Source organism: Mustela nigripes, chromosome 7 (assembly GCF_022355385.1).
Source record: "Mustela nigripes isolate SB6536 chromosome 7, MUSNIG.SB6536, whole genome shotgun sequence".
NCBI lineage: Eukaryota > Metazoa > Chordata > Mammalia > Carnivora > Mustelidae > Mustela > Mustela nigripes.
This window is the reverse complement of record NC_081563.1, coordinates 38,296,276-38,320,385: the sequence shown is the minus strand read 5'-3', so window position 1 is coordinate 38,320,385 and position 24,110 is coordinate 38,296,276. Positions and strand designations below refer to the sequence as shown.

Genomic DNA, 24,110 nt, shown 5'->3' with positions numbered 1-24,110 from the left:
TTTGGGACTTCATCAAAATCAAAAGCTTCTGCACAGCAAAGGAAACAGTCAACAAAACAAAGAGGCAACCATGGAATGAGAGAAGATATTTGCAAATGACAGTGCAGACAAAAGGCAGGATCTATAAAGAACTTCTCAAACTCAACACGCACAAAACAGATAATCATGTCAGAAAAATGTGCAGAAGACATGAACAGACATTTCCCCAATGAAGACATACAAATGGCTACTAGACACACGAAAAAATTTTCATCATCACTGGCCATGAGGTGATTAAAATTAAAACCGCATTGAGATACCACCTAACACCACTTAGAATGGCCAAAATTAGCAAGACAGGAAACAACATGTGTTGGAGAGGATGTGGAGAAAGGGGAACCCTCTTACACTGTTGGTGGGAATGCAAGATGGTGCAGCCTCTTTGGAGAACAGTTTGGAGATTCCTTAAGAAATTAAAAATAGAGCTTCCCTATGACCGTGCAATAGCACTCCTGGGTATTTACCCCAAAGATACAGATGTCGTGAAAGGAAGGGCCATCTGTACCCAATGTTTATAGCAGCAATGGCCATGGTCGCCAAACTGTGGAAAGAACCAAGATGCCCTGTCGTGGTCAATGGGTCGAGAGGGTAAGAGGATGGTGAAAAGAAATTAAGAGACAAAGAGATGGGGGCAGGAGGAGCACCAAGGATAATGTCCAATAGTGCCAAAGTTTATTTTGCAGAGTTCTGATTTATACCACACAGTAAGGGAATCACCTCCTGTACATCTGGTGCTCGTTTCTATTTTGGCCTGAGAGTAGCTGGCCATGCAGAGATATCAGACAGCCTTGACCTTTGTGGTTTGAACACTTAGGCCATAACTCAATATTCACAAAACATAGGAGCCTTATTAGCTTAGTCTTGAGACAGTAGCTGCAATGGCAACAAGCCAAACCTCACAATGTTCTCATAACAATCACCAGGGAGACACCTGTGAAGGTCCTCGGTTGAAAAGGTTCCCAAGAACTGTTGCTCTATTGGGTTAACCCCTTCTGGGCATGAGGCCCCCAACAATGCCCTTCAATGGACGGATGGATAAGGAAGATGTGGTCCATATACACTATGGAGTATTATGCCTCCATCAGAAAGGATGAATACCCAACTTTTGTAGCAACATGGATGGGACTGGAAGAGAGTATGCTGAGTGAAATAAGTCAAGCAGAGAGAGTCAATTATCATATGGCTTCAGTTTTTTGTGCAGCGTAAGAAATAACACAGAGGACATGGGGAGATGGAGAGGAGAAGTTGAGTTGAGGGAAATTCAGGGGGAGATGAACCATGAGAGACTATGGACTCTGAAAAACAATCCAAGGGTATTGAAAGGGCAGAGGGTGGGAGGTTGGGGGAGCCAGGTGGTGGGTATTATAGAGGGTACATATTGCATGGAGCACTGGGTGTGGTGCAAAAAGAATGAATTCTGTTACACTGAAAAGAAATGAACAAAAAAAAAAAAAAGAAAAGAAAAGAAAAGAAAGAATTCCATTATCTAACTCTGTCAAGTACACTAAAAAAAAAAAAAAAAAAAAAAAGAATCAGAATCCCATTACCCCTTAGTGTATGTGAAACCTCAATGTGTGGGTTTATGGCCAGAAATTATTCATCTGTCATGTTTATTTACTGTGTATCAGGTGAAAGTTTTCTCCTTCTCCTCCTCCTCCTCCTCCTCCTCTTCCTCCTCCTTCTTCTTCTTCTTCTCCTTCTTGTTTTTTTTTTTTTTTTTTTTTTACAAAATATTCTTAAGAATTCTTGAATTTCAAAAATAATACTATTTCCCTACAAAACAACATAAAACTTTACAAGTCTCCTTTTCTCTTTGGTTACATATCTCATAATACCTTACCTTAAAATATTCAGAAAATGCAAAATATTATAAAGATTTCTTTCTCGGGGCACCTGGGTGGCTCAGTGGGTTAAAGCCTCTGCCTTCGGCTCAGGTCATGATCCCAGGGTCCTGGGATCGAGCCCCGCATCAGGCTCTCTGTGCCTGCTTCCTCCCCTCTCTCTCTGCCTGCCTTTGTGCCTACTTGTGATCTCTCTCTCTGTCAAATACATAAAAAAAATCTTTAAAAAAAAAAAAAAGATTTCTTTCTCATCTAAAGTCTTTGAAGTTTTCTTGTACTCCCTGTAGACTGAGGGAAGAGCATTCCTAATTCTGACCAGAAGTGTTTGTGTCCTTCATGTTTACAAACTAGGTTGTATCCTGGACAGTAAAATGGACCCTGCCAACCAGGTCAGGGTACACCACACAGGAATCACCGGCATCTGTAATGGGTGTAAGAAGACCATCCATGAGGTCAAGGTGGGGAAGAGTACTCTGGACTCTCTAATCTTGATCACTGTCACCTGAATGAGGAAGGACTAACACAGGTGAGTTTGATTGTACCTTCATCTCTTTGCCAGGGGGACGTCCATTTGGAATCCATAAAACTAGAAGCCAGGGCATGCCTGGGTGGCTCAGTGGGTTAAAGCCTCTGCCTTCGGCTCAGGTCATGATCCCGGGGTCCTGGGATCAAGCCCTGCACTGGGCTCTCTGCTCAGCGGGGAGCCTGCTTCCTCCTCTCTCTCTGCCTGCTTCTCTGCCTACTTGTGATCTCTGTCTGGAAAATAAATAAATAAATAAATCTTAAAACAAAAACAAAAAACAAACAAACAAACATAAACAAAACTAGAAGCCAGGGTGTGAGTTGTGTCCCTTAGGGTGGTTTTCTTGATGCTTCTGTTGTGTGAGTCCATTATTCTGGGGTTAGGGTGTGTGGGTGGGGAGTGTGATGCTGTTATACATTCTGTAGAACTTGATCTGTAAATTTTCTCAAGCCAAACAGCTCAAACTCTTCCTGCTTTGGCCAAGTTGATGGACAACAGACCTGTATCCTGACTGACCCCAAATGGAAGTTCTTTCTGAAAAAAGATGAGCTTATCCTTGCCTGAGAACTGAGATGGAGCCATCCAGCAGAGGAAGCTTCCCCAACAGGAGGTCTGTTGAGTAGCTTCTTGGGATCTGTGACTGAAATGGGTCCCCCTTCCTTTGCCTTTTTTTTTTTTAAATTTTTATTTTATTTATTTGACAAATAAATAGTACATATCCAGGACCCAGGGCTTGATCCCAGGACCCGGAGATCATGACCTGAGCTGAAGGCAGAGGCTTAACCCACTGAGCCATCCAGGAGCCTCAATGGGTCACTTTTTCTAAAGAACTGCAAATTATCACACTATAGAGGAAGAACTCACAGAGAATAATTTCAGTGCCTGGCGGCTCACAAATACATATGAATGTGTTGATTTTCTGACTTTATAAGTTACTTCTCAACCATGTGAAGTGGGTCATTTCTGAACTTCAGTGGTCTAGATCCTTCAAAGCCCTGATCTCCATATGCATAATCTGAATTCCTTCCCAATATCCTCTTTTCTTTTCTTTGCTTTTCCTTGGAATAAATATACATGTAAATACATTTTGTAGAGCTGTCTGAGATTCTGCTGAGTCCTGGGGAGAAGTGGGAGCAGTGTCTTAGGTTGACTGTGAAGGTTATTTTTGTATCAGTTGTAATCCTTGGGCTGGGGCCCAGTCATCCCAGTCTGATTGAGAAAAGTGAGACAGAAGTTCCCTTTGACCACAGGCCACCTCATAATGCCTCCATTGTAATGAACTCTTTATTTTGTATAGAAATTTGCATCCCCAACCCTAATGTGTCTCCTGTGAGGGGTGGAACTTCTGTCCTGAGTAGTTCTCATGAATTCCTACAACTTTCTTATCAGTTAAAATATCCTTCCACTGCTTAAATGTGAAATAGTTTGATTGTTTATTTAGTTATGTGTTTGCTTTTTTCCTGTGGAAAGTTTGATGCACATGAGAGATGGAGTGGAAAGAAAACTAAAGGGAACACTAATATCTTTGATTCTTATTGAAATTGTCTGTTCTGTGCATAAGAGACAACAGTTGATTGAGTGCACAATTGAACAATGTTAATGTATTGTGTTAAGGTTCTATTTATTCATGGGTCAGCTTGTGTTTGTAGGTTTTTTATTTGTTTGTTTTGTTTGTAGATTCTACATATAATACGGTATTTGTCTTTTTCTGTCTGACTTGTTTTGTTTAGCATTATACTTTCTAGGTCCATCCATGTTGTTGCAAATAACAAAATACCATTTCCTTGGCTGAGTAGTATTTCGATATATCTATGTATATGCCAACTACTCCTCAACAGAAGGAGGAGCTTATATGTACTATGAATTTACTACAATTGTCTATTTGGGTGCTTGACCACCAAACAATTATACTAATTTTTCTCATGCATATTTCCTGTAGGGATAGTGTGTATAGAATACTATCTAGATAACATTGTGACAGAGCCATTAGTCTAACTGGGAAAGTGGAGAATCATAAAGAAAATAAAAAATAATACATTCTGAACAATACTGAATAGTCTCTTACTGACAATATGGCAAACATGCTTAGCTCCAAATGTATGTAGTTGCGCTTTCACATAAATGGCTCAGTTATCTGACGTTCAGCCTGAGTAACTGTCCCTGACACATGCACACAGGCTGAGAGGGCCATGGTGAGATCAGGATGGCTCTCCCTGGCAGCTCACTGCTCAGCCCACAGGATGATCATGTCCCTTCCAGAGCTGGTTATACCCCATTGAGGATGTTGCCTCCCAGGGCCCAGGATTCAGTCCAGAGTACTCAGCTGCATATTACTGCCTGAGTTCCCCAGCACCTGCCTCTGATGCCAGCTCAGAGCCTTTGCTGTGCCGGCTCCCCACTCAGGCAACATATGTGCCCAATGGGGATGGCCAAACAGAGAGGTTTTTGTTGGGGCCTGAAGCACTGTGGTAGAATTATGTTTAACTTGCCCACAGTAATAAACTCCCATATCATCAACCTCCACCCTGCTGACTGTCAGGGTGAAATCTGCCCCTGACCTGCTGCCACTGAAGCTCTCTAGGACCCCAGTGAAACAGTTGGAAACCAAGTAGATCAGGCTCTTTGGGGACTGGCCTGGCTTCTGCTGGAACTAGCTCAAATATGCGCTTCCATTACTGTGTACGAGGCTCTGACTGGCCCTGCAGAACACAGACGCTGACTTTCCGGGGGTGACAGACAACGAGAGTAGGGTCTGTGTCAGCATGACCTCCCCGCTGTATCCCAAAATAATGAGATATAAGTACAGGTTATGGAGAAACATTATGAGCCATTATTACGAATTTAAATTTCATTTATGAGAGGCTAAATCATATTTTGTGATTTGATTCTTGCTCTAAATATATCCAAATTTCATGGATAACCCAAGAATTGCAGGGCACAGAGTGGCCACATTTTTTTTCTTTTAGCATCTCACTAACGCACTTTACTTCATTTCCTTTAGTTTCCTCATAGCTTTCACTAACTCAAAACTAAATTTCCCTATTTGTGGGAAATCACACCCCTGAAGAGAGCACACATAGAGACTAACAGCACCCAGACAGTTCACCCTCCCCACCCCAATCTCTTTCCTGATCTTCCTTCTGCTCTTACCCTGGGACCCAGAGCATCAGCAGCCCCAGGAGCTGAAGGGAACCTCATTTTGAGAAGCTGAACTGATGACTCCCAGTAAAGCTTAGAGTTGACCTTTATGTCAGACTTCCAAGGCAAGGTCCTCCTCAGGGGACAATATTCACATCCCTTGGTGCCTGTGGCAGAGAGGAAAGAGTCAAAGGCAGGGTGCAGGGCCCTCTCCTGGAGAGCAGTAACTTAAAAATGTCTTCTGTGTTTGCAGGGAAACTAACAGAGACAAATTCCCACTGCCTTCATGGGAAGCAGGATCTCCCTGAGATAATCGGGATCTGTGGCAGGACACAGTGCTCATAGCTCTGCCTTCTGAGAAAGCTCCAGAGACCTTGATGATACAGGCATGCATGTCCAGAGTCTATTCTAGGAGGTAAATGGCCATCCTGCTTGGATTCCTGTCAGCTAATGTCCAGGAGGAAACAGGTCCCAGTCCCTCTCCAGCTGATTGACCAGCGATCTCCAGATCCCAGGATGAACTGGAGATGGTTCAGGAGTCTCTGGGATTTGGTGCTTTCAGGTTAATGGTTTAAAACAATTCAGTAATGATTTAAAATAAATTAAACTCATTCTGGGACCTCCTGTATTATACTCTATGTGAAGATGAATGTAAAAAACCTACAGGGGTAGGAAAGATTCTCTCACTCACAAGTAGAGAACTCACACTCCTGGGGAAGAGAATAGGGACAAAGACAGAATTTATGCTTCATGAAGTGAGGATGCCCTTTGTGGTAACCATTTGTTACAATCTGGTGAGTATTGGTCATACTTCTCTCTCTCTCCCCACAAAGACACACAGACAGACATTCAGATGAATAGATACACACACATACTCTATAACAATAAAGAAATTTCTTAGAGAAGCACTTCCTAAGAGGAGGACAGAACAATAAGGTTTCCTTCTGTAAAGTTTCCTCTACATTATCTTTTTCCTATGATGCTCAGAAGACCCCTTCCAATATAGAGGCTTCCTCATGATGTGTAAACAGTTGCTATCAGGGGTTCTGGTTCCTTGTTAGCTCGGTGTGAGAAGTTGTGTCTCTCCCTTGGCTTTTATGCTTGGCATACACAGCCATGGCCCTGAAGTTCAAGAAGAGATCCTGTAGATGAGAATAGCAGGAACTGGGTAACTGTTTGAATGTCTAATGGTCATCTATACCTATGACAGACATTTTCTGGGGTCTTCAGTGAACCACAATCCTATGGAAGAGGGTGTGGGGTCAGAGCTGCTTGGGGCATCATTTTACCAACCATCCTTCATTAAAGCTGGGACATAACCTGACAATTCTGCGTGTGTCAGCCTGATGGAGGTGTTAGTTGTTTGTGAGAATTGTATCTACATGTATGTATATCATGCATATATATGCATATAGACATATATTCACATATATATGAATGAATATATATGAATGAACGTTAGATTTAATCACATTTAATAAGTCTGAATGATCTACACAATTTTTCACTATTACTCAAAGTAATCTCAGATGTTTCTACAATGGATTGAATTTTACACTTTTAATTCAAATATTTTTAAAAACATTTCTTTGTTTTGCATCTTCTTATAATGGATTTCCAAGTATTCCTTTTAATGGCATTGGCTTTAATAAAAGCTGTCAATTTCTATGTGAAGATGTGTAAAAATTGCATTAGTCATATTTTACACACTATTTTAACCAATCAGTCAAAAACTCAGAGGCTTGCCATACTAAGCATTTGTTCCTATAGTCATGGATGTTCATGTTGACAATAATTTGAATAACGCACACAGGGCTCATCTATGTGGTTCTTCTGCAGGGAGATGAATGGTTCTCCAGTCTATGGACTGTGGTTGATCTGGGGCCAAGAAAGAGTGTGGTGACTACCCATGGCACATCATTCTCATAGTGAGCTGTGGGAGGGTACAGAAACTACAAAACAAGCAAATCCAAGTCCAGTTTTTCTGACAGAATTGCATATAATTTGGTCATTGTGGTCTTTGTAATTCTTTAAATTTCTACAAATCATTATTCTTTTTAATTTTCAAGATATGTGGTCTTGTTTTTTCCAAATAATTATATTTTTCAATATTTTCTGTCTAAAAAGAAGTTTGTAATTTGATTTTGTATGAATTAGAAAGTTAAATTGGAGGGTTTCTCAACCTGTAGCTTTAATTCAACAGGTGGCTTCCAATAGAAATGTCTTACACAAAAATAGAAAATTAAAGAGAAAATACTTTAAGATAAGTAAAAATGCTGTACAACAGAGCATCTTAAAGCTTACACAGCTCTCCTGACATCCTGTTAAAATGGAGAGCCACATGAGTAGGTATCAGGTGGAGACAGCTATTTCACATTTGTCACAAATGTGGGTTGTCAGTGATGCTCTCACTTATAGAGAATTTGAAGCAACAAGGTATTCTTATATTAAGAAAAAACAATGCTTCATCCACATTTAGTTTTTTTTTTTTTTAAATCAGGAAAGTCCTTGTCAAATTATTTCTATATACATGACACAATTTCCTCATTCTTCTGTTCCCTCGGTCACTTAACAAAATCTCCTGTTATGAATTCAGACCTAATGATGGTAGCTAGAAGCATATTCAAACATATTCTGGGGGCTTCCCCTAACTGGCCAACTTCTGAGAGATGTAAAAACAGTGACCATCCCAGGCTGTCTTCTGTCAGCTCCCCGTCACCACCATCACTTCTGGAAGCACATTTCCCAGAGCCCCCTTTCCTCTACCAACGGAGTTGCTCACGAGGCACCTTACCCTAGATCTGGAGGTCAGAAGAGGAGGATTCAGTGTGTTTCATCAGCACCTGCAGGCAGGTGAGTGATAAGTGAGAGATCGAAGAATCACCTGGGGAGGGGCTGCGGTGGCTAGAGCATCAGCACCTCCATCTCTGGCCTTCCTAGACAGGCCTGAGGACCATGTGGCTAGGCAGCCTGTATCTCCAATGGTATAAATTCTCTGACTTACGGGGGATCACTGAGGAATCACTGTTTCTAGTGTCTGCTTCCCTTATTACTATATCCTCAGGCCTTTGAAAGAGTGATGTTTGGACACTACTTCCCTATAGGAAGAAATTCCTGCTTGGAATAGAGTAGCTTCTCTTTTCCTGTACAAATCTCGGCAGATGCCATGACTCACACTCCTCAGGTGTAATGATCTGGGGGAAAGGGAGTCAGTCAAGGGGCTGAGGAGCCTCCTTGCCCTTCTCCAAAAGCCTCCAGTGATGTCCAAAGTGGGGCTGCCACTGAGAAACTGTCTGAGCAAGTGCAGGCATCAGAGGAGCAGCAGGGGAAGCCCAGCCCCTCACATCTGCTTCCCTGGTGGTTTATGCTCTGACCTATAACACTGTGGGTGGGTAGCTGTTAGACTGCAGGCAGTAGTAGGTCCCAGCATCTTCAGGCTCCAGGCTGCTGATGGTGAGGGTGAAGTCTGTCCCAGACCCACTGCCGCTGAACCATGATGGACCCCAGTTTCCAACTGGATGCTGCATAGATCAGGAGCTTAGGAGCTCTCCCTGGCGCTCCTGATGATACCAGGCTAAGGACTTGTTAATGTTCTGACTGGCCTGGCAGGTGATGGTTACTCTTTCTTTTGGAGCCATGGACAGGACAGCAGGAGATTGGGTCAGCACAATCTCGCCATGGGAGGCTGAAACCACACAGGAAACATCAGCAGAGTCTCAGGATATGTACACGGAAGTCACCAGTATCTAGTTAGGTAGGACAGAGAATACTACTCATATTTTTAAAAAGCCAAATTCATCTGTGGAAGGATTCCCAATGAAGAAAGAAAATCAGGATGGAAAACCATTCGCCCCTTAACCTGCTTTGTCCAAATATTCTCAACTGGAATCCAGAAGAGCAGAAGGCCAAGAACTGTGATGGAGTCACCATCTTGTTGCTTTCGATGGGTCTAGTGTGTTCCTGCCACCCATCCAGAGACTCTTAAGACTATGAGAGGCAGAAATACTTCAGATCTAAGAGCATGAAGATATGGAAATTATGAGGCATGTGTATTGCTTAAGTACTCAAAAATTAAGTTTGTCAAAATAATCCCCCACTGGGCTCCATTCTTCTCTGGGTGAGTTAAGTCTCCCTCTTCTGGGCATGTGGAGGTTTTGAAAGTATTTGGCCCCATGCTGGGCCAAATACAAGGTCTACCAACAGGGGGTATGGCGTATGATCTAATGCACTCCTCTGGTGGACTTTGCTTTCACTGGCAGTGAAGAGCGGGTCACATCCCCAATCTCGGCCTAGGGCTATCTTAACTCCCTGCTCTCTGCTACAGTGCATTGTATAAACATTCCCCTGAGCATCCCGCCAGGCCATACTCTATCAATTACATCCTGTTAATTGCACACGATGAGCAAGAAATGGTAAGGACTTCACTAACTTGCAAAAACACATGTGCTCCAACAGTGGGATGCAAACCCTACAAAAATTCATGTGGCTCCCCTCCCTGGTGGCTGTTTCAAGGGTCCAGACATTTGAGGAATGCAGGCAAATCCTCTCTGAGGTAAAGGACAAGTACTTGTAACTTGTAGCTCTGACCACAGAGGTTGAAACACAGCACCTTGTTGGTAAAGGACAAGTACTTGCATCTTGTACCTCTGAACACTGAGGTTGAAGCACAGTATCTTGAGGAGTATTGAGTGATGAGACAACAGAATCCACACTTGGATTAGCTACACCATTCCATTTTTTTTTTTTTTTTTTTTTTTTTTTTTTTTTTTTTACCTAATTTGGAAGTCACTAGTTTAGAGTCGGTGCAGAGCCAGGAGGGACTCTGTATCAGGTTTAGACCATGATGGGAGTGACGTTATCACGTGGGCCCTATCACCTCTCATGTCATTGGGTAGTATGTGTATCTGTGACCAGGAAGGATGGTGTGGACACTTTGGCAAGCCCAGATGAAGACTCATAGCACAGACTTCCCGGTTCTTTGGCAAGACTTGGCCCTTCTCAAATACAACCTATTCACTGTTCAGCAAGTAGTTTCCAGTGTAGCATAGACCCCAGTAGACCTGTGTATCCCATATCAGTTAACTGTGTGACAGAGCTGTTCCTCCTAAAGCAAACATGTCAGACACATCAGATTGTAAGATTGGGTGGAGCCCAGCATCAGTCAACTCAGGAAGGAGAAAGTATTTTCTTTAGTACTGGATCCAAGCAGATTCAGCAGGCACTCTTAATTTATAGGACAAGAGTTTCCGATCTCCACAATACTCACCATTCTTGCCCAGGCACCCCTGCAAGAGCTCCTATTTTCAGCCTCAAGAGGCTTTATATTTAATGCATTTTCTTATTTCTGCATTCTTCCTGCTTCAGCGGCAAAAGAGTAAAACACTTGCCCAAGAGCATACATTTGATATTCAAGCCAGAAAATCCTTAGCCCCAATCCTACTCTCTTCCTTTCAATGAGAGGTGCAATTTGTGACAATTCCCTCTATCCAAATCCCCCTGGGTACCAGAGGACAAGGGGCACACCTACAGTCTGCAGCCCTCTGAAATTTTTAAACTCTCCAATCTTATGTCTAAGTAGCTTGTTGACTTTGCTTATCCATTACTTCTCATGAAATACACAGTAAAATATACAGGCCAGCTGTACTTCTCTCTGTTTGCTTTTCTCACCTCGGTACTGCCTGTGTCACTGGGTGGCATGCTGTGTGTTCTGTTCCCAGGGGACTATGCATATAATAAAAACTTCTTACTGCATTGTAATTGCTTTCCTGTCTTTGTTTCTTTTTTTAAATTTATTTATTTTCAGCATAACAGTATCATTATTTTTCACCACACCCACTGCTCCATGCAATCCGTGCCCTCTATAATACCCACCACCTGGTACCCCGACCTCCCACCCCCCCACCACTTCAAACCCCTCAGATTGTTTTTCAGAGTCCATAGTTTGTTTCTTAACACATCTGTTTAAAGACAAAGGGCCTCTCAACCAGCTACTAGCATAGAAAGGACTCCAGGTTCTGCCCAGGTTCGCATGATATGTTGATGTAAGTTAAACTGGACAGCTCCTATGTCATACCATAAGGAAATAAGATGTTTAGTTAGTAGACGCTCAAGGAGCACAAATGGTCATTAACTTAATGTGGCTGGGGAAGTGGCCTGAAGTAGGGACATGGATGCCCTATGGGGTGGCTGGCTAGGAAGGGTCTGGAAGGAGGAGAGTAAAAGGATAAAGGCGGAAAGATCAGAAGCAAGAAATTACTCAATCTAAACCAAAATGAGAAGCTAAGTTAAAAACAAAATGAAACAAAACCCCCAAATCTAAAACAACAACAACAAAACTCCTCAGTATCTGGGATACATGGGACCAAACAAAAGATCTAACATTTGTGCCATTGGAATCCTAGAAAGAGTGCAGAGAGAGGATGGAGATGAAAAATATTTTGAGTAAGTAATTGCTGAAAATTTTCACATTCAGCAGACCCCTAACAGCATAAACCTGAAGAAATACATGTCAAGACACACATATGAAAATTTCTGAGCACTGAAGAAAAAGGAAAAAATATCATAGGCTGAAAGAGAAAAACCACACTTACCCAGAGAGGAAAACACCTCGAATGACAGAGGATTTCTATTCAGAAACCATGGGGGCCAGAAGGAAATGATGTCAACATTTTTTTTCTAGATATAATTGACATATAACATTGTATAATTGAAAGTTTTACTCAGTGTGATAAGTTGATCTATGTTTATATTGTGAAATGATTACCAACATATGGAGAGTTAATGCAACTTCCACTTTACATAATTTTCCTTCTTGTTTTACTTATTCACTTTTTGTGGTGAGAACTTTGAAGTTCTAATCTCTTCGTGACCTTCCAGTACAATATAATACTGTTAACTACAGTCTCCATGCTGTACATGAGACTATGAGAAATTATTTTATACACAGAAGTTTGTACCCTGTGATCAACATCTGCCCTATTTATCTCACCACCCAGCCCCTGGCAACCACCAATCTAGTCTCTGTTTCTATGTATTTGGCTTTTTTAGATTCCACATGGAAGTGATATTATACATAATGGCTTTCTCTGTCTTCCTATTTCACTTAGCATATTACTTTCAAGCTCATCCATGTTGTCCAAAATGGCAAGATTCCTTTCCCTTTCATGGCTGAGTAGTATTTCATTGCGTGCGTACACATGTATAACACATCTTCTTTATCCATTTATCCATCAGTGGACACTTAGGTTGTTTCCATATCATGGCTGTTTTAAATCATGCTGCAATGGACGCAGTGGTGCATATATATTTTCAAATACCCAGTAGTGGAATAGCTGGATCATAGGGTGGTTCTATTGTTAAGTTTCTGAGGAAACTCCATACTGTTTTCCATAGTGACTGCACCAATTTTCATCCCCAGCGACAATACCTGAGGGTATTTCTCCTTATCCTCTCCATATCCTCTAAATCCATATCCTCTATAACCTTTGGTATTTCTTCGTGTTTTTTTTTTTTTTTTGATAAATAGATACTGAATTTTTTCAAATACTTTTTCTGCCTCTGTTGAGACAATCTTATGATTTTTACCCTTAATTTTGTTAATGTGACATATCATGCTGATTGATTTAAGGATATTGAACCATCCTTGCATCTCTGGAATAAATCCTACTTGATCATGATATCTTTTAATATATTGATGAATTTGGTTTGCTAATATTTTGTGGAGGATTTTTGCATCTATGTGCATCAGTGATATCGGCTTCCAGGTCTAGCCCTTCTGTTCTGGACGCCAAGTGCTACAGCCTTGTCTCCCATCCCCTTGAGCTCTAGGCAGGGCTAGCCCCCAGAATGGGATCTGGGAGGGGAGGCAGATGCACATAGCTTAGGCTCCCTGAAAATACAGAGACATGATAATGTGGGCATGCATCTTGCTCCAAACTGCATGTAGGTAAACAAATGTTTCATTTCAAAAACCCTGTTATTTGCCCTATAAATATGGCCCTTGTGGGGATGGTTCATTGGAAGCATCCCCTGAGAGGAGAATGCTCTGCCCAGGCCTCTCAGTCGGGTCTCCAGCCTGGCTGTCTCCACGGGGCTTCCCGAGCTGGTGAGGTGGGGTGTTGTAAGTACCCCATAGGAGGTAAAGTGGCCTTATTCTCATTTCTTGCCTACTATTCCCTTCCTGTAAGTGCATATTCCTTTCATTTTCTATTAGTTTTTCTATAATAATAATAATAATAATAATATAAAGTTTTCTTTCCCTTTTGAAGCCAAAATAGGGCTGTGGTGAATCTTTTGTGCAGCAAGGGAGATGAGGGCTACTGAGGTAGATGTTTATCACACTTAATAATACCTTGGCAGCAACATCTAAACTGGCACTGACCACTCACTGGGCACCCTAGCCTACTTCCATTGACACATAAAAGTAACAATCAAAGGGGAAATTGAGGGGCGGAGTGATGGGTGAATCAACTCTTTGTGAGGGTGAGGTGTGAATCCCCAGGCAGGGTCTACTTGATACAGGCTCTATCTGGGTCTTAGGAAATGGCTAATTTCACGAAGCAGTGCAGCAGCCAAAGGGACCACAGAATAGCCAGGGTTCCACCTGCCAGAGGAAGACTCAGGCGTCTGCCCCACTCACAGGACAGATGGCAGAAATTTTGTAGCTGTACTTGCAGTGTGTCCGAAGCTTCCACAGCCTCTGCCCTCCTCACCAGGCCTGCATGCTTGACGTCTTAAGGGAACCCCACCCCTGCCCCCTTCCCTCTGCTTAAGAAGAAACAGCAGGACGAGGAACAGGTGCAGGGAAGTTTATATGGTACCCAAGGAACCCTGCCCTGATTTCTCAAACCCCTAGAGGGAACTGAATTTTCCTGAGGGCACCTGGATTTCATTTATTGCTCAAATCAACACAAACATAAATATTGAACTGAAAATACAGAATAACTGAAAATTAGAATTCAGACTTCTTCTAGGTCCAAGGAGGGTCCCATGTGTCTCCCCGAGTGAGGAAATTCTGGGCCTTTCTTCTGTCTATTCCATCTCTCTGGCCCTTGCACAGCTCTGGGACTCAAGCTCAAGTTCTTACCTCATTCTTACTCATCTGCAGGAGAAAATGGCTTCAGAGCTCGATGTTCCCCATTCTCCACTTTCTTTCCATGGCTTCCAATTCTTTTGTCCTTCCCTGCCTCCCATTATTTGTTTCTCAGCATATTTTGTTATTTTACCACAGCTGTTGATATGAAGAGCCAAGTTCATCATTTCTGGAAACTGAACCCACTAAAAACATTTTTAAATAGAAAATAGAAGCTCTTCATTTGATTTTAGAGCAGTTTGTCATTTTAGAACTTCTAGGTTGTTCCCAGAACTTCTGAGTTGACTTTTGGATGTTCCTGTCATAAACTTTATTTTGGAGTTATTTTTGGCTCCTTACATTTCAGCTGGGCACTTTCACAACCCTCTGCTTGTGAGATTTGCTTCTGTTCCCCCTGACTGCTTTGCATAAGCCCCTCCAGGCCCAGACCTGTGGCTCAGGCTGTATAAAAGGGGTCTTTGCTACATGAGCTGAGCTGCATCAGGCAGGCAGGGGCAGCAAGATGGCCTCACAGAGGCAGGTCCTCCTGTCCTTGTTGCTGTGGGTCTCAGGTGAGAGGCTGAAAGTGCCATAATCCTTCCAGAGTAGTGTCATTTTAAATAATTTTTTAAGATATATAATGAGTAACACTGGTTATTTCCAGAATAGACGCAATGATGTCCTACCATGTGGTACCATGAGGAAGCATGCTTGCAATGACATATTTCAGTGTGACTGGGATAAAGTGTGTCTGTAACACCATTTTTTTGATTGCAGGTGCCCATGGGGACATCACGATGACTCAGTCTCCAGGCTCTCTGGCTGTGTCTCCAGGTCAACGGGTCACCATGAATTGCAGAGCCAGTCAGAATATTTACAGCAACGTAAACTGGTACCAGCAGAAACCTGGGCAGGCTCCCAGGCTCCTCATCTATGCTGCATCCAGCAGGGCCACGGGCATCCCAGACCGGTTCAGCGGCAGTGGGTCTGGGACAGACTACACCCTCACCATCAGCAACCTCCAGGCCGAAGATGTGGGGGACTATTACTGCCAGGAGGGATATAACTACCCGCCCACAGTGCTTCAACCTTGAACAAAAACCTCCTCCCTGGGGTCGCGGGTCACGGAGGTTTTGCTGCACCAGCTGCTTCATCTTCGCTTAGCCCTGAACATGTGCGTTCCCCTATCTGCCTGAGAAGTCACGTCTCCTGACTTACTTCTTGAAGGTCTTGTAAGGCCCAGCAGAAAATGAAGAGTCCAGACTTTTCCTTCATTCCCTACCCCTTTAAAAAAAAAAAAAAAAGATTTTATTTATTCATTTGCCAGAGATAGAGAGAGCACAAGCAGAGGAAGCAGGAGGCATAGGGAGAAGCAGGCTCCCTTCTGAGCAGGGAGCCCAATGCGGGACTCCATCCCAGGATGCTGGGATCATGACCTGAGCTGAAGGCAGCCATTTAACCAACTGAGCCACCCAGGCATCCCTCCTGCATCCATTTTTGTGGGAGGTTAATGAAGACAAATGCTGTGAAAATGTCTTAGGGATGCTGTTGGGCGTTTTGTGTCCCAGGAAGCTGTGTGTTTCCCAGGTTCTCATGGCAGGAGTGAGCCAGGAAGCTCTGTCTTTAGCCTCTGACAAAGGGCCATGAACTTTACACCCTACGGATCAGTTCTCACTTCCTGCTCCTCTTGGACTCTGGGACATTTCTCTTTTATTTCCTCATTCTCTTTTCCTCACCCTCCTTCACCCTCCTACTCGGAACCTTCCCAGGATGAAACCTTTGAGCTCTCCTATTCAGAATCTCCCACGTGGAAGGTAGTGTCCCTCTCGCTTTTTCCTTCCATGGGCCCTGTTTCCCAGCTTTCTTGGGCAGTGTCCTGGACATTCATTTCTGCTCCAGCTCCTTTCCTACCTCCCTTCTCTCTCTTCTCTATTTCTCCCAGGCGTACTCATTCTTACAAAGGCAATTCTCGCATTATTATTTTTTTTCATTTTATCTATTTATTGCTGGTGAGGAGGGGCTGAGGGAGATGGTGAGACTCTCAGGTAGATACCCTGTTGAGTGGGGACCTAATGCCTGCTCTTCTGAGATCATGACCTGAACCACGAGTCGGCCACTCAACAGACTGAGCCACCCAGGTGCTTTGATTCCCTCACTCTTCAATCCTGTCACATAGGAACACAGGACACTGTGCCTCCGCACCTTTTTCACCACTTGTCACCTTTTTCTTTAAAGTCATCCCTTCGGCACTCAGGTCCAGGAATCCAGAACCATGGCCCAAACTAAAGGCAGAGGTTCAACCAACTGAGCCACGCATTGTCTCTGTGATGCTCAGCATTGTAATGTTGGAGAACTTGTAATGATTTTCTGATGGCGCACCTAAGGCATGGACACGAGAGTGACTGATCAAGATTGGGTGGATCATTTCTGATGATCCAAGAGACGATTGGAGGAGGGTCAGCCAAACAACTGAGAGAGCAGGTAATAGAAGATCATATCCTGAATACAGTGAAACCACCCGGAGTTGTGACAGGCTGAGAGAAGCTCTAGGATGTGGAACTAAAATATTCCAGTAACCAGGAGAGACTTTGGGGCTGGTGTTTGTCTGCAATAAGGAGTGATCCTAGAGTGGCGTAGCCTACCTATCTTGATTTCAAACATTGTTCTTCCACTTTCTAGGCAGGCCTATTAGTCTAGAAGTGGCTGAAGGGGGCTACAGAACCGTCTCTTCTAAAACCACCACCTCAGGGTGGTCTTAGAAGAGATGGTTGGCGCAGGGCTGCTGTACATGTCAGTGGTTTGGTGGGTAAGCATCGGGGGAGAAGGTGTCCAGGTGGTGAGTCCTCTATCTCCCCCGTCTTCCATATTTTTTGTTTGCCACCCTCATATAATCTGCTTTTGCTGTTCTTTCCAAATTTAAAATGTTTTCTAGTGACAAACGTAGCCTGCTCTTTGCTCCTAGTTTTGCACTAGAAGACTTTTTTTTTTTTTAATGTTAAAAATATGTTGGGAAAAGAATAATGTGCATTGGTTCCAGCACAAGGATAGACTGAGATATAGTGTTGTCTCCTTCATGAGCTGTTTTTTTCTGGGTTAAAATTTGAATGGCAAAGCCAGGAAATAGGAGTGCTCAGCAGACAGAGACTACAGACATCCTGTAGTGAGGAGGTTCTGCATGTGAGCGGCTGTTGGAGGCAATGGGAAGTGAGGTAGAGACATGTGGAGAGGGCCAGGCTAGGGCTGTCATGACTAGAATGAGGGCTGAAGTTTGATGTGGGTCCTATCATTGTGACGGTACATCCTGATGTAAGACTGAAGTCGGCCATATTGTCTTCAGCTTGCAGCCTGCGGATGGTAGGGGTCAAGTCTGTCCTAGTGCCGCTGCCTCTGAACGGGAGGGCACCCCATAAACTCAGGTGGAAGAGAGATAAATGAGGGCCTTCAGTCCGTGCTGGTGCAGGCTAAGCAGTGCTTCCTGGCCATGTGGTGGGGGCTCTCACTGGTCTTGCAGCTCATGGAGACTCTCTCCTGGGGAATGGCCAGGGACCTGGCAACTCAGGAAAGTGTCATGTGCCCACTGGAAGCTGCCATCAGAGGCGCACTGGGCTGATGCAGAGATGCTGTGTTTCTGTTAGAGCCAGAGTGAGGCTCACCTCCCAAGGTGAGGCCAGGCCCTAAGCTAGCCAGTGCATTTGGTGGCATTCATTTTCTGTCCCCTCCCAATACCACTCTTCTCAGGGAGTACAAGCATCTCCCCTGAGGGAACTCTCAACTTGGGGACATTTTCTCAGCTGGACCTTAAGAGCAGTAGCCTGAGGATCTGGCACTACCACCCTTCCTCACGCCCGCCCAAGTCTCTTCAGACCTTCTCTGTGGAAAAGCAGCATCATGCCTGTGGTGGAGGCAATAGAGGTGGGAGGTTAATGTAAATGCCCAGCTGGCAGAGCTTGCAGAGTCCAAGGTTGTGTTGGTACGTGGTGGTGCTGCCTACTGGCCACTCCCTTCAGCCCCCTGCACTTACCTGGCCCTCCCCCTGACAGATGACAAACAACTAGAATGATCTATTAGGCGGTGGTAAGTCACATGTGGCTCAGAATGATCCTGTCTAGGAAAAGTCACTGGGAGCCACTTGAGAGGGCATTTTGTAGAAGATGAAGAATTAGTTCATAAGAAATTGTTGAGATGATAGAGGATGTGCTCTTGCCCTGCGAGCTGGGATTCACACGGGTTTGTCTTTTGGGCTTTGTCACGGTACCTGAACATGACACGTCAATTTAGAGGCAGGCTGAACGTGAAGTTGGGCACAGGGGGTTCTCCACTCTGAGCAGGAGTGACTGCTCTGCCTGGGAGGGCTTCAGGAAGACAGGACATTGGTTTCTAGGACTGAGCAGATAGAGTCCTGGGCTTATCCACACTGAGGCAAGTTCCTTGATTAGTGTCTGTTCCCAGCCTTCACTAAGGTTCCATGCTCAGCCCTCTCACCCTTTCCAGGTGCTGAGGACATGTCAGGACTTCATTTAAGGTCTTTTACTCAGTGGGGCCCACTTTCTCTCCCCATTGGATCCAGGCCACCCTGGTTCACACTTTTATAACCCCGTTGTTTTCTGTTCCAGACAATAATCACAACTTGAAATACATAATTGTGGTAATTCTAGGGTTTAAGAGTGTTCCTGAAATAACCTATAAACTCACAGTAATGGAGCCCAGGACACTCTCCCATGTGGCATCTCAGACTAGAAGGCAAAGATTTAAGAAACTGGTCCCCAAATCCCTTGGGACATGCTTGAGCTATACTAGGAAATTTCTGGCCACCCAAAGTCCCACAGGGTGTTCTGAGAGCAGGTGTCCCCTTTGGCTACAACCTCAAGCTCTTCTGAGCTGATTTACAAGTTGTGTCATTGGACAAAACCCTAGATTGTTCTCAAAATCCTTAAAGGTAGCTGGTCAGGACCCCTGAGGAGCAAGCCTCTGGTCCAGCTCTCAGAGATGGGGTCTGGGGCTCCCCTGCTGTGGATCCTGCTGCTCTGGGTTCCAGGTGAGAGGGGGGCACATGGAAAAATGGTGGGAAAGCTCACTGTGGTCACCATGCTTTCAGTGTGTCTGGGTTCTTGGTGACTGGAATTCAAGCATTTGGTGTAGGATTCCAGTTGCTCAGTTACATTTTGTTTTCTGGTTCCTCAGAGTGTTGTCCTTGACTTTGACTACAATTTCATCAGTGCTGTGGGTCTCCACTGGGATATTCTCAGTATGTCTGCAAATTTGTTGTGCTTCACATTCCAGGCTGCACTGAGGACATTGTGCTGACCCAGTCTCTAGCTTCTTTGACTGTGTCTCCAGGGCACAGGGTCACCATCTCTTGCAAGATCAGTCGAAAGTCCGTGACATTTTGGGCATTACACACTATATTACATGGTATCAGCAAAAATCAGGACAGCATCTGAGAATCCTGACTTATAAAGCATCCAGTCAAGTGTCTGGGGTCCCGGCCTGATTTAGCGGTGGTGGGTCTGGGACTGAATTCAGTCTCACGATGGATCCTGTGGAAGATAGTGATGGATGCTGCCAGTTATTACTGCCAGCAGAGTAAGGAGACTCCTCTCATGGTGCTCTGGGTGTAAACAAGACCCTCCCCAGGAGGCTGCTCAGTGAGGCTCCATCCTTCATATGTTCTTCCTCATGACCCAGTGTCTCTGGACGGTTTGGGTAAAAGGGTCAGACTATGAGAGAGGAAGGTCTCGGACTGACACATATCTGTGTGTTTGTGTTTTCCTCATAACCTGTTGTATAATTTAATGATCATATGACTTCAGGGGTCACATAGTCACTCTCCATGTTGTTCAGAAACTAAGAACTGGATGTAGTTGTCTGTGCTCCTTTGATTCAGGTTTCTCCATCTCTGTGTTTTTCTCAAAAACAACTTCTTCTGTCCTAGACATATTTACTTGTCCTTTTCTCCTTGCCTGATTTTCATGTCCTTTTTCTATGATACCCATCATGTATCTGGCCAAGGTCTTCTCTTGTCTGCTTTTTCTGTTTTGTAGAACATTACAGGTAGAGTGAACTCCAGAAGCCTGAGTGTAGACAGTGACAAAGATTGAAGGGTCAGTTTTCATATCTGTCTCCACTCCTACGTTTGTATCATTTGGGCTTCTGTATCCTCCCCAAGGGGAGCTGGGGAAACTGACAAATAGTACCCTGTAACATGTCAGTGTCCTCAGATTACCATTAGTTTCTAAGCTTGTAACAGTGTGTCACCATTTAGGAATTTTACTGTCATATTCCTTTTTTATTGCCCCAAAAAAGTTAGGACAAACTCAGTGGCTAAAATACACATTGATCATCACACAGTTTCTAGGAGTCAGGCTTCTGGGCAGAGTTTACCTGGGTTCTCTTCTTGGGGTCGCCCAGGAAGAAACAAGGTGCTGGCCAGACTTCCTTCTCATCCAGAGGCTTGAAGAATCTGTTTCCAAGGTCTTTTCAGGTTGTGGGAAGAATTCTTTTCTTTATGACTATCTTACTAAAGGTCCTGACTTTTGGTAGCTATAGGACAGAGGTCACATCAATGTCCTAGTGGCCACTCAAAGTTCCTGACATGTGAGATCCTTAGTAATCATCCCAGCAATGGGAAATCCATCCAGAAGAAAGAGAGCTTAATTTCTCCTTTAAGGGCATCGTCCTGATTTAGTGAGGTCCCACCATCATAATCTTCATTTTAATTAACTCAGAATCAACTGACTTGGGATGGTAGCTACATCTGCCAAATCCCTTCCCCTCTGCAAGATTGCATGGGCTCGAAGGAAGTCACAGGCTTTGCCCACACTGAATGGGAGGGCATGAACCCTGGGGAGTAGGTGTCATACCCCCCAACCCTCAAGATCTCTTTGATACAACTATCCCACTTACATAAGGCTTTTTTTGCTTGCTTATTTCCATTCTCTTTCTCCCAAGAGTCTCTGGTGCCTAGGACATCAAATACAAAAGCTCCTCAGGTAATGGATCATGAACAGCATCAGACCCACCCCTCAGGGCCATGTTTCCCTTCTAGCTTCTCATATTTCTCCTATTGCTTCCCAACTGAAGAAATAGTCAATGTTTCCCTTGGCTTTGTGTTACATTTGTAATAAATTGATAAATAATATTAGGCATGTAATTTGAAAAATGCCTGAATTAGGAAAGAAAGAACCATCTCATATGAATGACCCAAGCTCCTACCCTAAGGACCTAGAAAATAAAGAGCAAATAAAATCCAAGCAGGTAGAATGAAGGAAATATAAGAATTAGAGTGAAAGTCAATGGAATATATATTCTAGCCCCTCAAAAAACGTAGGATCCTTTTAAAACCAGCAAGGGGCAGAGAGCTACATGTATTGTCGTGCTATTGAGCCAAGGGCTGTGTATCATTCAGTTTCAGAGGGAAAGGTAAATGTTTGGCTCACAAAAAAAAAAAAAAAAAAAGAAAAGAAAAGAAAGAAAAAAAAAGAAAGAAAGAAAAAGAAAAAAAAAGACTTGTTTTGGCTCCACCTGATAGTTGGATGGGGGCTGGTTCTCTTCTCTAGAGGGAGCCAGTGCCTGTCATTCGTGGAACATCCTTGCACCTATCTAGGTTTCAGATCACACTCTGGGGTTCTAGTTTCCCTATGTTTTGGGGGTTCAGAGGTCTTTACAGAGACCTTAATGTATGGAATAAGGTTCAGTTCAGCAGCGGCCAGGGGAAGAGGCAGCACCCCTCTGGGGATTGGGATTTGCTGATGGAAATTATGTACAGCAGATTCTTACTACAGAGGAAATTCACCACCCACACTACCCCTTTTTTTGGTAATGGTGTTGAATTAAGCTGTCTGGACAGGAACGTGTAAGTGATGCCCTGGTCCAGAGGTCCACATGCCTCCCCAAAGCCCTGAGAACTTTCCTTCTCCTCTGCCTGCCTAGCTTCTACAGGTAGAAAGACCACAGGGACTTCTAAGCCAAGACCCCCTCACCCACCCGCTGCTGAATTGCTTCTTCCTCTGCAACCAGAATACCCTTGGAATTATTTTCAACGGGCATCATTAGGAGAGTGGGTGTTTAGCTGGTGACAGGGCTCAGCCAGCATCATGGATTTTCCAGCTCAAATTCTCAGTGTCTTGCTGTTTAGTGTCACAGCTGAGAAAGAAGGGAAGCTCAAAACTTACAACCTCTTTGCCATCAGAGCTGGAGTCTAGGACCAGTTTTTTCTTTCTTTGGCTTGAGTCTTTTGGCAAATCTGCATGTTGCATGCTAGGAAGACGTTCCCTTCCTCTCTTTCTGCTTGCTTCCATCTCTTCTGTCTCTCCCATGTGATCTTAGTTTCCAGTGGGGGAACCATCTTGACCCAGTCTCCAGCCTCTCTGGCTGCTTCCCAAGAGAAGAGAGTCACCATCCTCTCAGAGACCAGCTCCAACATAAGCTCCAGCAACTTAAACAGGTACCATCAGAAGCCTGGAGCTTCCCCTAAGCTACTTGTTTACTTCTCAGCAAGCCTAGCTTCGGGGGTCCTGGCTCACCTCAGCAGGCATGGATATGGGTGGGAACTCTTAACTGTCTCACCACCAGTAGCCTGGGGGTCTAATGCGCAGCCAATTACTGTAGCCAGCAAGGGCAACAGTGTTAAAGATAACAACAAAAGCTCCAGCTGTGGGCCCAGCTATGCTCCCTCAGATACCCTGAAGGTCATGGGCTCTGCATCCAAGCCTGGGAGACCTCACTGTGGCCATCTGTGCTGCCCTGGACTTGGCTGACTGTAGAAGATGGTGGGCTTTTCTCAATGGGCTCCGTTTTGGCGACAGCCTGGTTCATGAAGGGAAAGGTGAAGCAGGTGTGATGCCATTCCTCCAGAGCATTACTCTTGTTTTGTTTTTGTTTGTTTGTTTAAGATTTTTATTTATTTATCTGTCAGAGAGAGAGAGCACAAGTAGGCAGAGAGTCAGTCAGAGGGAGAAGCAGGGTCCCCGTTGAGCAGAGAGCCAGAGATCTGCTGGATCCTTGGACCATGGGATCATGACCTGAGCTGAAAGCAGACACTTAACTGACTGAACCACCCAGGCGCCCACCTCCGACTTAGGTCATTCTTAAAAGAAAGTTACTTTCTTGATCCATTCATCTGTTGATGGACATCTATAAAAAATAAAAAATTAAAAAAAAAAAACAAAGTTACTTTCTGCACTGCCCTGTAAGGCTTTCTTTGCTAACAGGATTGAATTAAGCCTGTCTGGACAGGATCCCATAAATAATGCCCTGGACTAGACATACACACACCTCACAAAAGCGCTGAGAACCTTCCCTCTCCTATGGCTGCCTAATTTACATAAATGGAAGGACCACAGAGACTTATAAGCCAGGACCTCCTCACTCACACCTTGCTGATTTGTATCTTCCTCTGGTACAAATAATTCTAAAATATATATGGAACCAGAAAAGACCCCCAAAGCCACAGGAATGTTGTAAAAGGAAGCCAAAGCTGGTGGCATCACAATTCCAGACT

The 24,110-nt window shown here is 44.1% G+C and overlaps 1 gene segment (V, D, J or C); it reads left to right on the top strand.

Moving 5' to 3' along the window:
* The first annotated feature begins 15,082 nt into the window (after positions 1–15,082).
* On the top strand, positions 15,083–15,705 carry LOC132022325 (immunoglobulin kappa variable 3-15-like). The segment is given in 2 exon segments: positions 15,083–15,183; positions 15,389–15,705. Coding segments are annotated over 2 exon segments (366 nt in total).
* The last annotated feature ends 8,405 nt before the right edge of the window (positions 15,706–24,110 follow it).